This window comes from Perognathus longimembris, chromosome 6 (assembly GCF_023159225.1).
Source record: "Perognathus longimembris pacificus isolate PPM17 chromosome 6, ASM2315922v1, whole genome shotgun sequence".
NCBI classification, from domain to species: Eukaryota; Metazoa; Chordata; class Mammalia; order Rodentia; family Heteromyidae; genus Perognathus; species Perognathus longimembris.
The window spans coordinates 62,927,774-62,944,922 of NC_063166.1; the positions used below are offsets into that span (position 1 = coordinate 62,927,774).

Sequence of the window (17,149 nt, forward strand, 5' to 3'; positions counted from 1 at the left end):
AGACATCCGACCAGCCAATCGCTCTCATTTTCAGAAATGCCAGCACAAGTGACACGCCTGTCAGGGCCTCAGGCTCCAGATCCCCGTGGCGGGAAACCCGGGGATGCCCGGCCACTGTCGGCCGCCGTCCGAAGCCCTTTTCAAGAAGCTGAAGGCCCGCCCCCTCCACGCGGCCTCCGATTGGCTCTGGCGGCGCCGGGCGTGACGTCAGGCACCGCCCCGTCTCCCTTCGGCCCCGCCCCGCGGGGTGGCCCGGCAGTTTGGTCTAGAGCAGCTGAAACCGGTTTGAGCGGAGGCGCGTTCCCCGGGCTGGGCGCTGCTGCGGGCGGCCTGGAGGAGCGCTGGCGAGGCGCGGGCGGCCGGCGCTCGGCTTCTCAGACCGCAGCCCTCGCTCTCCAGCGCGGCTTGGAGCAGCGCGGCCCGTGTGATCCGGGGATCTGGCAGGTGAGGCGGGCGGAGCGGGTCGGGCACCTGGTCGTCCATTGCGGGGCTACAGCGGCCACTCACGTGGCAGGCCGAGGTGTCAGGGCGACCCCGGGCGGGGACGAGGGCGGGGGGCGCCGGGAGCGCGGAGGCCGGGCGGCCGGGGTTCCTCCCCCCCTCAGCACGGCCGGGGCCTGGCCGTTCGCTCGGGGAAGTGTGTGTGGAGCCGGGTCGTGGTTTCCCTCCTTCATTGTTCCTGTCATCCCCAATTCCTCTGGGCTGCCCGGTGGTGCTTGTTCCCGGAGGGGGGGGGGGGGCGGCGGATTGTGTGTGTGTGTGTGTGTGTGTGTGTGTGTGTGTGTGTGTGTGTGTGTGTGTGTGTAGGAAAGGGGGAGTCAGAATTTAGAGACCATTGGGCCATCACGAAATACTTGAGACAAAGAGAAAGAGAGAGACAGAGAGAGAGACAGAGACACAGAGAGACACAGAGAGAGACAGAGAGACAGAGAGAGAGAGAAGAATATGAATGCATCTGAAGTTCCAGAGTCCCCCCTCATGCACAGCATCCCCCCACCCCCGTCCTCATCCTCTGATACTCTGTCCTCAGTAACTTACAACGCTCCGACAACTTGCTTGTTTTCTGATGTTACCTAAAAATAGTGGCCAGAAAAGAAAAAAGAAAAAAACACACAAAAACAGCCTCAGTGAGTAGCTGGGTAAAATTCGATAGGTGCAAGTGGAGAGTTTGGCTTGTTTAACTCCAGCCATCGCAAGGATCCGCAGCGCCTGCCATCCTAGCAGTCATCACCGGTGCCCTGGAGGAGAATTTAAGCCTGCTACCTCGTTTCCCTCCCAAGCTGTTTGTTCCTCAGAGCTCCTCAGAGTGCCTTGTTGATTGGGGGAGGGGGGTCCCCATCTGACACCCTCTTCCCCCCCCACCCCTCCGCCCCGCTTTCTCCTGGTGCATCGCCTGCTTGCAAAGAAAACTGGGCAAGAGTTCTGTCCCAAGAGGGGAGAGAATTCTTTAAGGGTTGAGGCAGTCGTTGAATCTGCTCTGTTTAAAAAAAAAAAAAAAAAAAAGTTGCTGATTGTAGCGAGTAGGATGTTGGTGTCTGGAGATTGTTTTTCTTTTCTTTATACTTTTCTATCCCTCTCCCCCCATTTCCATCCATCTGGCTCTTACCAACTTGATCTACCCTTTCATACTTCTTTCTGCTTGCTACATTTTTTTTTTCCATTTTAAGTAGTTGTACAGAGGGATTTCGGTTCGGATTATGAATAAAATGAATGCGCCTTGATCATCATGCCTTCCACAGTTCCCCCCTCTTGACAGTTCTTATATGACTAAGAAATAAATAGACGCTGTCAGTCCTCCCCGCCCCTCCTAGCCCCCCAAACTTGAATTTTGGGTTCAGTGAACAAAATTAAGCAGACAGATAAAGCTGCACAGGACCTAGTTAGTCTGTTCCTGATTCTAAATACCAGGGAAGAGTAAGGAGGACACCAATAATCTAGATAAAGTTTAGATCTTCAAAGTTACAGGGAAGTTGGGCTTAGAGAGTAGGAGAACACACACACAAAAGAAGATTCAGTGAGGAAAATGTAAGAAAGTAGATTTGATAAATCAAATCTTGGTGTATAATTTCAGTAGGAAAAGTTTATGAAGTATATATGGAAGTAATATCAGAATAAGATGAAGTGGAAAATATTTGGAAAGACATCACTACATTGTTTAGAAAGTGAATCAAGGAATGAACTTGGCTTAATGAGATCTCCAGAATGCTTAAATTAAAAAAAAAATCCATTATTGGAGCTGGGGATATGGCCTAGTGGCAAGAGTGCTTGCCTCGTATACATGAGGCCCTGGGTTCGATTCCCCGGCACCACATATACAAAAAATGGCCAGAAGTGGCGCTGTGGCTCAAGTGGTAGAGTGCTAGCCTTGAGCAAAAAGAAGCCAGGGACAGTGCTCAGGCCCTGAGTCCAAGCCCCAGGACTGGCCAAAAAAAAAAAAAAAAAAAATCCATTATTGCTTACAGGTTTGATTTAAATATTGGCTTAAAAGTATACAGAGGTGGCTCACAGCCTGTAATCCTGGCTATTTAGAAGGCTGATCTAAGGATCACAGTTCCAAGCCAGCAGGTGCAAGGAGAATCTGTAAGAATCTTATCTCTACTAAACTACCCATAAAGCCAGAAGTGGAGCTGTGGCTCAAGTGGTAGAGCACTACCCTTGAGCCAAAAGAAGCTCAGGGACAGTGCCCAGGCCCTGGCACCAAAAAATTAAATTAAATTTTTAAAAAAGAAAAAAGAGGGCTGGGGTTATAGCCTAGTGGCAAGAGTGCCTGCCTCGGATACACGAGGCCCTAGGTTCGATTCCCCAGCACCACATATACAGAAAAAACGGCCAGAAGCGGCGCTGTGGCTCAAGTGGCAGAGTGCTAGCCTTGAGCGGGAAGAAGCCAGGGACAGTGCTCAGGCCCTGAGTCCAAGGCCCAGGACTGGCCCCCCCCCCCCCGCCAAAAAAAAAAAAGAAAAGAAAAAAGAAAAGTATACAGAAGTAAGAAGAGTGATCATAATGATCCTCCAACAAAATGAAGAGAAATCAATGTAGGCATTTCATATTTTTATGGCTAGTTGAGATAAAAGCTGCTGGTCCAGGAATGAGCAAGAATTGAAAACAGTTTCTTTTCTTGAAAATTTTGAACATTTTTTTTTTGTTGTTGTTAGAAACACACACTTTGGCTAAACATACCTTGACGCTTGTTCAGCTTTTTAAATGTTCCTGTACCTTCCTTGTGTAAATCTCCCTTTTGTTTTCCAAGCAGGTAAAGTTTTGTGCTGGAAAAATTTTGTTTGACAAAAGAATCAGTGACATTTACTTTGTCAGATATTGGGAACTGCAAAAAAAAAAAAAAGTAAAGAAATAAATTACAATGTCATTTTGCAAATTTGGTCTTTTAAAAATATTAAAATGAGAGTGCTTAGTATTTTGTTCTTAAAAATCTCATGGTGGGGCTGGGAATATGGCCTACTGGCAAGAGTGCTTGCCTTGTGTACATGAAGCCCTGGGTTCGATTCCTCAGCACCACATATATAGAAAAGGCCAGAAGAGGTGCTGTGGCTCAAGTGGCAGAGTGCTATCCTTGAGCGGGAAGAAGCCAGGGACAGTGCTCAGGCCCTGAGTCCAAGCACCAGGACTGGCAAAAAAAAAAAAAAAAAATCTCATGGTGGGGGAATCTGTGCTGAAAAAAGAAAACAAAACTGGTGCCAGGAAGTGCAGTCTGCAGTCTGAGGTTGTACTGGATTGGTTAAATTGTCAATACCATCAGCTCATGTGCATAACAACCACTACCAGTTTTCATCTTGCTCTTGTTTTTTGTGTATTCAGAAGACCATCCCCATCCAAGTTAGGATGGTTCTGCTTGTTTAGAAGAGGAAGTACAGATTTTCAGTTAGTTCCATAATAGAACACATTTATTTATTTATTTTACACTTCACTGCTGTTTTGCATTTGGTGGTAGCTAAGTGCCAAAACTGTGCTTCAGTCCGGCACCAGAATATTGGCTGTGTTCACAGGCAAGTGCACTGCCTTCAAGGCAGCTCCCCACACTTTTATTTGGTGTTGTATTATATTTTGAAGGGTGAAAATTGAACTAAATTGTTTAACTTTTGGCAAATCAAGTAGCAGATGATGCCCTGTTGACTTTGGGGGGATGATTTTGTGTGTTTGCTTTGGATAATATTTACTGCAGCTGTTTATAAACTTCCAAGTTACCATAGCCACTTGATAAAGCAACTTTAGGGATGAAAATTCAGTTTTAATAATCAGTTTCCTTTTTTCCTCAAAAGTTTTACATTTTTACATTTCTTTTTTGTAGTAGAAATGAGATAATTTTGTTGTAACTGTTGCTTTTAATACATAGGAATAATTACATCTGATTTCCCTTAAATTGGTTAGTTATTTAAAATTGATAACAAAGAGCTTAGTGCCACTATGTAATCACGTAAATGAGACTGTCCTTTGTTGAGAATTGTAATAGTAAACATTGGGTGAAAGTATACTTTTTGGTTTAAGATTGAGGTTGGCTGTTCAGCCATTTTGCTGGATGGTTGGAGTTTAGGCTCTCTTCAAGTATTTTTGTTAGCTTAAGGTATCTTTTTTAATGTGATAAAAATAGGTTAAACATAAGATCACAGTGTAACAATAAACCATTTTATTGGAAAGCACTTATAGTCTTAGGATTATAGTATACCCAGATTATATCAGATATCATTTTAAACAACTATTAACATATTCAGACAACAGGTTAAATAGGGGCAACAATCTAGAGCTGTTTTTATATGGAGAACATTGTTTAGCAATTGGAGAACTGGACATGTAGATACTTTAAATAGCTCATGTTTACTCTTTGACACAGGAAGCCAAATACAGTATCATGGAAATTGTTTCGACCAAGGTTTTCTCCAGTGTAGACTTAAATGTTTCTTCATCCCTGTATCACATGATACTGTGGTGGCTATATTTACATGACACTGTGATGTTGCACAAATATATACCTAGTATATATTTGACATATACATTAATTGATTAAATATACTTTCTGCATTACATTTTATAATTGACGTAAATGTGATGATACATAGCTCATTGCTAATATTGAATTTGGATTCTTGATCCTACTTGAAAGCCCCCTTGTAGATGCTAAGTCAGATTGGTATTTGGACCTGGGCATTATTTGTGAAAGGCTGTTCAGTACATTGCATGGTACTTGGCAGCACTCCTGGCTGCTTCCTGCTAGATACTGGGGGCATCCTTCCTTCCCAGTGTGACAACCACAAATGACCTGTGACATTTACCAAATATTATCCTCTAGTGGGCAAAATGGCCTTCAGTGAGAACTGCTAATACAGATTTACCTCTCTTGACTTAGAAGTATGATTGTTGGGTAGCAGTATTTATTAAATGACCATTGCAAAGTTAATGAATTTGTTCAGGAAGGGGGAAGAGAGCAAAGGAGAAACGGAAAAAGGAATAGCTATGAAAGGTACTTGAGATTGTTTTATGTGTAAATGCAAATAAAATTTAACTGGTAAGTGCATGATGCAGAAGACATGATTGGAATATTTTTAGGAGCCTTAATGTTGAGGACATGTGAGCAGTGTCAGACATTCATGATACTAGTGTGTGGAGCATATGTCCTTTTTTAAATTTCTTTTTCTTTTTAATTAAAAAAAATTACCTTTCGTTGTACAAAGAGGTTCTTTTTTTCTTGTAGAGTTCTTTATTTAAATGACATAACTATCTTGATGAATTTCTACATTTTAAATCCTCAGTTACTTAACTTATGGGACGGTAAACAGATGTGTTTGGCTGAAAAAACAGGAAGAAAAAAAATTGGTAGAGAGGAAAATAGATAAAACAGTAAAGGAGTTAAATCAGTAAAGTCTAAACTAAAACTTAGGAGTTCGGATCTCTTTAAATAACCAAAATTTTCCCAAGTCATGATATAAGGAGAAACACTCTCATTTGGAAGCTAAAATTAGGATTATAGTATACTCGTAGTTATACCCAGATGTTTGAATGAAATTGATAACTGGAAAGAATGACATGACTGCAAGATCAATTAAAACCAGCAGAATTTGGTAACATTCTACTTTGAAGTGTGCAGAACTTTCATCATGGCCCTGTGAAGAGAAAAATCTGAGAGAGAGAGAGGGTGTGTGTGTGTATGTGTGTGTGTGTGCGTGTGCGTGCACGCGCGTGCGCAGGAAGGTCTTGTGTATGGTTTGTTTCACTGTGTTAAAAGCAGATTTTTTTTTTGGGGGGGGGCCTGTCCTGGGGCTTGAACTCAGGGCCTGGATGCTCAAGGCTAACACTTTACCACTTGAGCTACAGCGCCACTTCTGGCTTTTTTCAGTAGTTTGTTGGAGATGAGTCTCATGGGGACTTTTCTGCCTGAGCAGGCTTCAAACCTCTATCTTCAGATCTCAGCCTCCTGAGTAGTAAGGATTATAGGTGTGAGCCACCAGCACCTAGCCTGGAAGCAGATTCTTAAACTTGAAAAACATACCTAATTTGTTTCAGTGATTGTTTCCTTGTGTTAAAATACTATGCTAATTGAAGTAGAAATCTTCTCTTGAGTCAAGCATTTTTTTCTGTTTATTTTTGTTGTTTGTTTTACTTGCATCATAACAGGAGCATGGCCAGGAAAGATAGGTTGAATTCAGAACAGGTGCTTATCAGAAAAGTATGTGGCAAGAGAATCTTATCTCCTTAAAATTTAAAATATAAACTCCAGACACTTCACTGTTTTGCAGTATTTTTGGTTCATACACTTCTAGTGAACAGGTCTGTAATTTAAAGCCTTAAATGTTACTGTATGCCTCTCAGTTATGTGGTCAGTTTACATAGAAGGATCCTGAAGTGAATCTTTTCCTCATAGTTGAGTCATTTTCTTTCTTTCTTTTTTTTTTTTTTTTTTTTTTTTTTGCCAGTCCTGGGGCTTGGACTCAGGGCCTGAGCACTGTCCCTGGCTTCTTCCCGCTCAAGGCTAGCACTCTGCCACCTGAGCCACAGCGCCCCTTCTGGCCGTTTTCCATATATGTGGTGCTGGGGAATCGAACCGAGAGCTTCATGTGTAGGAAGCAAGCACTCTTGCCACTAGGCCATATTCCCAGCCCCATTTTCATTGTTGTCTATTTGATTTTTCCCAGAAAAAGAATTAGGGAAACTGTGCTAGCTTATGAAGTTGCTGGAATATTTGGCTAATATAACTGTTCCCTCCTTGTGATATTCTTCTTATCAGTCTCACTGTGGTTTGTGGGTTATCTTTTGAAGCACTGTGAAATAATTTTAGAGTAGTATAACATTAAAACAACTGTACCTGGGTTATGTATCACTTTGTATAATAAACTCTGGCCATGGTGGATCAAATTTAAGTTTCTTTCCCATTCCTTCTTTCTTCTTTTGAGCAGTTTCTCTAATTCTGTTTACTACTTTTTAAATCATTTTCCCTCTTCAAAGTTTAAAAAAAATTATTATAAAGGTAATATACAGAGAGGTTACAGTTAAGTAAGTCTGGTAATGAGTTTATTTCTTTTTGGACAATGTCACCCTTCCCTTCCCTTACACCTACTTTCCCCCTCCTGTTCCTGCCCACAGGTTTCATAGTTCATTTTCCATATAGTGTCTCCTGAATACCATGCTTGCATTTCACTTTGTTCTTGATTGTAACTATCTAATGTTAGTATTTTCATGTCCTATGAATGACAAGTTTTTGTCTTTCTTCCTAGCAAGAATCCTAAAGTAAATCCATCAGAATGACACCTTCTCAGGTTACCTTTGAAATAAGAGGAACTCTTTTACCAGGTATTGTAAAGCTTTACTTTAAAAGATTTTAAATTATGTATTTTTCTTATGTGGGCTATTTTAAGTATCAAGGTTTCAAAAAAATTTTTTTTGGCCAGTTCTGGGGCTTGAAGTCAGGGCCTGAGTACTGTCTCTGGCTTCTTTTTGCTCAAGGCTAGCACTCTACCACTTGAGCCACAGCACCACTTCTGGCTTTTTTTCTGTTTATGTGGTGCTGAGGAATTGAACCTAGGGCTTCATGCATGCTAGGCAAGAACTCTACTGGTAGGCCACATTTCCAGCCCCAATATCATTTTTTTATATTTTGGAGTATCAACTTTTTATATTTTGGAGTAAGTTTAAATTTTTGATGAGAATATCTTTAGGTCTTGTTTTTCAGGAATGTGCTTAGAGTATAGCAAACAGGCAAGAAAATCGCTACTAGTATCCTGTTGCTTTGAAATAAATCTATTAGATTTTGCCCAGGAAAAAAAATGAGGGGAACAGTGTTAGTTCAAGTAGTTGGTGAAATATTTAGCTAATATAACTGTTCACTACTTGTGATTTTTTTTTTCAGTCTCGCAGCATTTTGGGTTATCTTATGAAGCACTATGAAATAATTTCAATGTAATATAACATTAAGATGACTACACCTAGATTATGTGTCACCTTGTAAAATAAACTCTGCTATAGTGGGCCACATTTGTTTCTCCTTCCTTCCTTCCTTCCTTCCTTCCTTCCTTCCTTCCTTCCTTCCTTCCTTCCTTCCTTCCTTCCTTCCTTCCTTCCTTCCTTCCTTCCTTCTTTCTTTTCTTCTGAGCAGCTTCTCAAATTCTGTTTTACTCTGCTTAGATCTGTGCCCACTCTCTTCCCTAACTCTCACACTCTGCAAGGTAAGGGTCTCTGAAACTCTTGGGGTTTTAATTTATTTTCTAACATCTTCTAGAGATTTTATAGGATTTCTTGAATAATTTAGTATGTGGACAGAATTTTATGAAAGCAGAGATCTCGGCCACCTAAGTATCTAGGATTACAGATACCCAGCTCAGCACCATATCTTGCGTATGCTAAATTCATATGCCTGGCACAGTGATAGACACAGGCAAGGAATGTGGTAAACATTTTCAAAGAATGAATAAAAGAATCAATGCCTCATTTTCTACCTAATATCTTTGTTCTAGTGAGCATCACAGAAGTTTTTGTTTGTTTTGATTTTTGCAGGGGGAGGGGTTAGAGGTGGTGACTATATCACCACCTTAATTATATAGCCCAGGCTGGCCTTGAACTTGTAACCACTTGCCTCAGCTTCCATTGTGATGTGATTACACATGTGTGCCACCATGCCTGGCTCCTCATTAAAGCAACTGGCTAAAGGGATACAGGAAGATTCTGTGTGTCTGTGTCCCTGTCTGTCCAAGTTCACATGTTTTTTTTTTTTTTGCCAAGCTCACATTCTTGACCAAAATAGATTGGTACATTCTTCTACTCAGAATCCTAAAGATGGAAAATTGCTAGTCAGCTGTTGTATTTATTGCTTCTTGCAGGCCATGCATGCCCTTACCTCTGGCAGTGTGTGGTGTCTTCTAAAGTACTGTATTGTACCATTAAGGGAATTTAGACAAGCAGTTTAAGCTAGAAAGATTTGTACACAGTAGGAAAATGGACTGAACTCAGAATTAATCAGCCACAAAAGGGTCATCTTTATGAGGGAGATACTCATTCTTAGGGACCAGAATGTGTTCTTTAGTTAGCCTTCAAGTCCTTTTAATCTTATAAATTAAGGGTAATTAAAGACAGGTCTGTTCCAGTAAAAAGATTCCTTTTTCAGAAGCCCTGTTCATAGGGAATCAGCAAGAAGAGTGCCATTTACTAGGACATTGCTCAAGTGCAGACACACACTAGTAGGAAAGTATACTTCTGATGCAAGTTTCATCCTGTCTGTCCATTTGGGATATTTTCTGAGCAAAAAGTAGGAATTTATCTTGAGCCAAATTAGAATTTACATTCAATTTGTTGTCATGTACTTTGTGAGTTTTAATTATATCAATTCAGAATGTGGTGATATGTGTCAAGACCTTCAAAGTACACAAAATTTAGCAAGTAAAGGTGGTTTTATTGGTGAAAATGTTCAGGTGGAATGGTAAGACATTATTTTAGTAAGGAGTGCTAGGTTTCTCATGAGTTCTTTGTTTTAGGGTATATAAATTTCATTGTTAGCTGGGCACTGGTGACTTGCACCTATAAACCTAGCTACTGAGCAAGCTGAGATGTGAAAGTAGATGTTCAAAGCCATCCCAGGAAAGAGTATCCATGAAACTCTTATCTCCAATTAACCACCAAGAACCTGGAAGGGACTCTGTGGCTTAAGTGGTAGAGTGCTAGCTTTGAGTAAAAAGGCTTAACTCCTGCTGGGAATATGGCCTAGTGGTAGAGTGCTTGCCTCATATACATGAAGCCCTGGGTTCAATTCTTCAGCACTGCATATATAGAAAAAGCCAGAAGTGATTCAAGTGGTAGAGTGCTAGCCTTGAGCAAAATGAAGCCAGGAACAGTGCTCAGGCCCAGAGTTCAAGCCCCAGGACTGGCAAAAAAAAAAAAAAGGCTCAGGGACAGCTCCCAGACCCTGAGTTCAAATTAGGATCAGTACAAACTAAAATAAGATAAATTACATTGTTTCTATCCTAATGATAATGTTACTGATCTTTAGTTTTATATACACTATTTGAGTTCTTGAAAAATATTGGTTGTATTTTTCTTGAATGCTTTCATGCATTTAATGATTGCTGCTTTACATTGAAAATTGCCTTGAAGAGACTGTGGCTTGATCACTTTGTTTCCTGAGTGCTCAATAGGTAGTTGAAGAAATGAAGAAAAAAAGTTGACATCTGGCCTTCCTCCTTCTGACTTTGACTTTGATGAGGTCAGTCAAGTTACTAGGCAAGTGCTAGTGTGATCCCTGGGTCAACCCCAGATCGCCAGCAAGCTCTTTCCCTCTTGGTTCAATGAGATTTCAAAGCCAGTTGAACTATTGCAACTGACTGCTCTTTCATTGCTTTCTGAAACTAAATGTGAGTAGGAAACAACTGATTAGGCTGTTTCTTTAGGAGAAGTTTTTGCCATATGTGGAAGCTGTGATGCCTTGGGAAACTGGAATCCTCAAAATGCAGTGACTCTTCTTCCAGAAGATGAGACAGCTGAAAGGTAAGCACAGAAGTGGCTTATGGAGTAAAATTTTGGAGTAATTTTTGACATTTTTGTTCCCAACTTAGGGACTGCCAAGGTATAGTATATAATTATTCTTGTTTGTTTTGTGCTGCTCTTGGGGCTTAAATTCAGGGCCTCTAGACACTTGCGCTTTTCTGCTCAAGGCTAGAGCTCTACCACTTGAGTTCCATTTCCAGCTTTTTTGGTGTTTAATTGGAGATGAGAGTCTCATGGACTTTTCCTGCCTGGGCTGGCTTTGAACTGAGATCCTCAGATCTCAGCTTCCTGAGTAGCTTGGATTATAGGCATGAGCCACTGGTGCCCAGCTATAATTAGTATTACTTTAAAAAATTTTATTTTGTCCTTATAAAGGTGATGTATGGGGGTTTACAGTTGCATAAGTCAGATAATGAGTATATTTCCTTTTGAACAATGTCACCCCTTCTCTTACCCTCTCCCAGTTTTTCCCTCCCATTCCCCTCACAAGTTGTATAGCTCATTTTCAGTATTGAGTCTACTGAGTGCCACTGCTGTATTTTAGTTTAATTTTTATTTATTTTTCTCAGAATCTCAATGCTTTACCATTTGAGCCACATGTCCAGCCCTACTTTAATTTTTACCAAAGTGTGTGAAAGAAATTCTTCTGTTCCTCATTCTCTCCACTTCTCAAATGCTAAAACCTTTTTTCCTTTTTTTGATCTGCAGTACATATCATTTTCATACTTAGAACAAAATGTGTATGTTGTCTTTCAGAATCCTTTTTTGTTCTTTTTTTAGAATCCTTTTTTGTGGGGTTTTTTTCTGGTCGGCCATGGGGCTTGAACTCTGGGCCTGGGCACTGTCCCTGAGCTCTTCAGCTCAAGGCTAGAGCTGTACTACTTTGAGCCACAGCACCTGGAAGTTAATTTGAATTAAGAGTCTCATGGACTTTGCCTGCCCAGGCTGGCTTTGAACTGCAATCCTCAGATCTTAGCCTCTTGAATAAGTAGGATTATAGGCAGGAGCCATGGGCACCCATTTGTTCTTCATTTATTCTTATATTTCTTAGTTGTTTCTGAGGATGGAGCCAAGGGTCTCATGCATGCTGATTAAACATCTACTCCACAAGTGAGCTATATCCCTGGCTATCAGTAAATATTTTTGGGAAAAAAATTTCATCTATGATATTTTCTTGAAATGTATGTAGAGAGTAGAATACATACTCACACATAGCTAACTTCAGGAAATGCATTCACTGTCAGCACTAAGTTCAGTGGTAAACTTAGTACAGTTGCTGTGGACTAGGAAAGGGAATAGCTTGGTGTTAGTCACCAGTGTACATTTACCTGTAATCTGGGGCAGATCTAATGACTCACTTACTTCATCTACAATTGAAAAGGTTAGGATAGAATTAGTAAATGCCAACAAAGGTAGCACTTAACCAATTACAAATATATCTGGGAGTGATTGTCCTAAGTATAGTGCTTCCTATCCTACATATGGCTTCCCTAAACAATGGAAGGCTTCAGTGGTTTAGGTGCCCCTTCCAGCTTAGGTGATTTCAAATGAAATTTTCCTGTAGAGGCATGCTTCTAAAATTGTGGCTTGTGGGCCAGTGTTATTCCTCCAAAAACCTGTAAGTCAGTGATAGCAATTTGACATTGTCAGAACATCCACATATGTCATTGTTGTCCAACTTTATTGCATATGTAGACCAGAATTATTGGTTGCCAGATGTCATGGGTAGAGCAACCGAGCCATGAACCCAGTCTTTCATAGCAGATAGTTTGAGAAGTACTGATAGCAGTGCCAAGGAAAACAACAGGAATGTGAATCCATGTCATAATGTCAGCTAAAGGAAAGAAAACACACGTTTTTTTACCTCTGAGTGGTGAGACACCTTGACAATAGGGTGCTCTCACTTTGCTAGTCTTCAGCTTCCCTGGGGATGAACTCAGAGCCTTGTACTCACAGCTCGTGCTTAACCACTTGAGATGTGCCTCCAGTTTTGGCTTTTTTTTTGCGGGGTAATTAGTCCTAGATTTGTTGCCTAGGCTGGCTCTAAACCATTATTCTTAGCCTCCTGACATATACTGAAATAGAATCGATACATATATTATAGATAAACAGTACTTCACATGGAGAAAGGAAGTACTCATCAAGAGAAAGTTTGCTTGTAAGCAACATCCTGTGTGTTTTAGAATTGTGTTTGAGATTTCACATATTCTAACACAAAGTCCTCTGAACTTGTCTTGTTCAAAGTCTTTCTCAGCCCCCTACCCCAGCTCTCCATGTGGTAGCTAGAGCCATTGGAATTTTTTTTTGCTTGTAGGTGGAAGGTTTGTAGTATTGTTTCCTAACAAGGCTGAGGATATGGGTCGTTTGAGGATATGGGTCTGCTTGTATAGCTTTAACTTTGCTAGTCTTTCTTAGAGAGGTTGGGTATAATGACTTAATTCTTTGCATTTTTCACCTCTTCCTTTTGTGATTCTTAACAAGGGGAGCACTTTTGAACTTTGAAAAAATACTGGGGACATGGCTCAAGTGGCAGAGCATTTTTCCCTAGCAAGTGTGAAGCCCTGGTTCCAGTCCTTAATACAATAAAAAATAGACAAATTACCAACAAAAATCCCATATGCCTAGATTCTGCTTTAGTGAATGAGAGAGCTGCCCTAGCATATTTTCCAAAGCTTAGCACTAATTCTGTGCACCTTTAATTTTAGTTTTGTATACTCTGGCTGACTTTGTGGATTATATGGTACTAGAATTCTTATTTACCAACTTTCTACTATTTTTAGCAGAAATGAGTCTGGAGTCCTATGTTGAAAAGTGATTCTGTGGCTTATCAGAGAAAAATACACATGTCCTAGGTATTTGCTGTCCTTGACATCTATCAGTGATTTGCAACCAACCATACACATGTTTACAAGCTGTGAAATTCTAGTGAATTATATATAACTGGGTACCACTTGAGGCCCATGAAAACAATCTCTCAGGGTAGACCTTGGAATGTATATATGTTAATATTGACAGGTTCATCTGATTAGTGAAGCTACCATCATGGCTGAAGCTAGTTGTAGATACTTTTTAGGATCCAGGATTGAATCAGAGTGAACATATTTTAGTGGAGTTAAGTAGGAAGTGGAGTTAACCATCTGGTACCATAAAAAAGTATTTGGAGCTTCTGGTTATTTGCTGAACTACTCATGCTGAAGTAATGATTAGGTAATGGTCTGTGTCTGTGACTCTTAAACTTAAGTGCTCATCAGTCCACAAGAGGCTTGTTTAAATTTGCACAACTTGAGCCTATACCCACCAGAGTTTCTTTCTTTCTCTTTTTTTCCTTCCCTTTTTTCCCCTTTGGTTGTGGGGTTTGAACTCAGGGAATGGGCACTATCTCTGACCTGCTTTTTCTCAAGGCTAGTGCTCTACCACTTGAACCACAGTGCCACTTCTGGCTTTTTCTGAGTAGTTTATTGGTTTATTGGAGATAACTTTCTTGCCTGGGCTGACTTCGAACCCACAACCCTCAGATCTCAGCCTCCTGAGTAGCTAGGATTACAGGTGTGAGCCACCAGTGCCAGAAACCTTCAGAGTTTCTAAATCAGTAGGGCTAGGTGGTTCCTGAGAATCTACATTTTCTCTCTCTCTCTTTAAAGATTTCTTAAATTGTTATTTTAAAGGTGATATACAAAGGGGTTACAGTTACATAAGTAATGAGTCCCTTTCTTTTTGGACAGTGTCACCCCACCCCACACTCTCTGCTAGTTCTTCCCTGCTGCCTCCCCCCACAAGCTGTATAGTTTGTCTTCAACATAGTATCTAGTGAGTACCACTGCTGCATTTGTTCACCCGTTGGAGAACCTGCATTTTCAACAAACTGGATCTGATACTGGTGATCTCAGGACCACAGTTTGAATATCATTGTCCTATCTTTTGAAACTAAAAATCAATTAAAAGCATGATTTTAGTGCATTTTTTTTCACCCTGACTCAAGGTGTTGAGCCAAAGCTTTAGTTTCTATTAGAATAGCATAGTTACTTTATGTCAGAGAAGACATTTAATTGAAACAAGTTACAGTACTGATTAGCTGGCTGGGAAGTTAGCCAGCATCTGAGCAACACAGTTAAAGAATAGAGGCATCAGAGTGTAACTTGCCCTCAGTGTTTACTCCTTACTTGTGACCTAGAGGCCTTGTTCCCAAAAGCCTTTTAGTAACCATGTAACTTCCTAGCAGGGTGGGAAGTCAGGGGAAGATTCTGACCTTTGCACTAGATGGATTGCTTTTTGTGGCTCTATGTGTAGCTGGTTCCTCTTCATCATTTAGGTCTCAGCTCACACAGTTCCTTCTCACTCAGGCCTGTGCTCCAACCCCTTTTCCAAAACTTGAAATGTGTCATGTTTCTTTGTCTGCCCACATGGAGAGAGCATGTTGAATGTGGGACTCTCCTGCAATATTTAACCTTTTTTTTGTTGTTTGTTTTTTTGTTTTGCCAGTCCTGGGGCTTGAACTCAGGGCCTGAGCACTGTCTCCGGCTTCTTTTTGCTCCAGGCTAGCACTCTACCACTTGAGCCACAGCGCCACTTCTGGCCTTTTCCAGAGATGTGGTGCTGAGGAATTGAACCCAGGGCTTCATGTATACAAGGCAAGCACTATACCACTAGGCCATATTCCCAGCCCCTTAACCTTGTTTTTACTGCCTATTGTAGAATAAGCCTGAAGTAACATTATGATAGATAGGAAAATATGAGTAGTATTGGTCACAGACCTTACTTGGAAAGTTATGAATTATGAAGTCTTTATACACTTTAGTTTTATGTTGATGCTATTGCTTTTGGCTTTTCCTCCCTAACAGCATGTTATGGAAAACATCCGTTGAACTCAATAGAGGAGTATCAGTTCAGTACCGCTACTTCAAAGGGTGCTTTTTAGAACCAAAGGTATGTTGTCTTTATCTAGTTTCCACTTTGTTTAGTACTTTCAAAAGCAACCAGCTTAAATTTGAAAACGTTAAAATTAAATGAGTGTCTTTTGGTGAAGTAAGGAAAAGAACTCTCAATAACATTTTAGTAACAAAACCAAGTAAGTAGATGCTTCAGAGGCAAAAATGTATCTGCCATGAAGTTTTCTAAAGACTAATAGTAAGTATGTTCTGCAGTATGTTTTAAAACACAAAATTGGTTTTTAATCCTATGTGGTGTAAGTTCATTATAAGTCTATATCCAGCTTTAAGTGAGTATTTTTAAAATTAATTTTGTAGAAGCCAAGAATTTAGTGACTACTGTTTAATTCCTATCACAAATGAACTAATGAAGTGATTCCTCTTAGAGTTTTTCAGAAATGGTTTTGGTTGGCCAGGATCTTTTCTGAAGGCTTTTGGAATATTTATTCTCAATCTACCTGTTCACAGCAACTTACTATTTTGGGATTGTTTTCCTTTTTGGCAAAGGAAAAAAAGTTGATTTTTCCTCGTAATCTACAGATAATTTATATGCTGAATGGGTTCTTTTCCTTCAGATTTTTCCATTTGGCACACTCGGGCTGCATATGATCAAAGATTTAGGCAGAGACTTAGGAAATGAAAATTTGCATTAGATCTTTGTAAAAAGTGTATTTCCCTTGGGTGTCCTAGAATACTTTTGTTATTTGTGAAAAATGCAAGCAGCCACTTTTAGTTACCTCCTTCCCTTAGCCACCATTAAAAAAGAAAAAAAAAAACCCTGACAAACCTACTTCAGCTGTCTTTTGCACCTATTACTTTTTTTATTCAAGAATATTTATAAAAACTCAGTAAATGAACTTAAATTACATTATGGTCGATCATTGTGTTGGCTTATCTTGACAGTAGTCTTGCTTTAACAACCTAAGAAAATAGCACCTATTATTATTTGGCACAGGGGCATCTTGTTAAAGTTTAGTGTAAACTGAAGCATCATGTGTAGATACATACATTGGTCATATGGCACTGAAAGATTGAGAATTCTGGTTTATGAAACTTTGTACCATGGAAAATCCACCAAATCTTACTTGGAAAGGGGAATGTGGGCAAGAAAAATGACGGTCCTTTCAGCACAGTTAAGTAAGACTATTGTCAACATAGGTCAAATTAAGCCAACTCTATAGTACTTTTCCTCTTCATTGAAAATGTAACAAAAAACAGCAAATCAGTCCAAAATGCCTTTTGGAAAAATT

General features: G+C 40.3%; 1 protein-coding gene and 1 long non-coding RNA gene across 3 annotated transcripts in view; one reads left to right on the forward strand and one right to left on the reverse strand.

Annotated features, from left to right (window-relative positions):
- The first annotated feature begins 258 nt into the window (after nt 1-258).
- Nucleotides 259-17,149, forward strand: part of Gpcpd1 (glycerophosphocholine phosphodiesterase 1) — a 50,853-nt gene continuing 33,962 nt past the window's right edge. Inside the window, exons 1-4 of one of the 2 annotated variants that reach the window (XM_048348834.1) lie at nt 259-444; nt 7,719-7,794; nt 10,878-10,974; nt 15,813-15,897. In XM_048348834.1, coding sequence (XP_048204791.1) covers nt 7,746-7,794; nt 10,878-10,974; nt 15,813-15,897 — 231 coding nt within the window. In that variant the 5' untranslated portion in view covers nt 259-444; nt 7,719-7,745. The remainder of the gene's footprint in view (nt 445-7,718; nt 7,795-10,877; nt 10,975-15,812; nt 15,898-17,149) is intronic. The other variant, XM_048348835.1, reaches the window with a different exon arrangement.
- Nucleotides 10,875-15,946, reverse strand: LOC125353284. The gene is made up of 3 exons (XR_007211304.1): nt 15,811-15,946; nt 14,838-14,842; nt 10,875-10,967 (listed from the first exon to the last, which is right to left on the reverse strand). It is a non-coding gene; the product is annotated as an uncharacterized LOC125353284 (long non-coding RNA).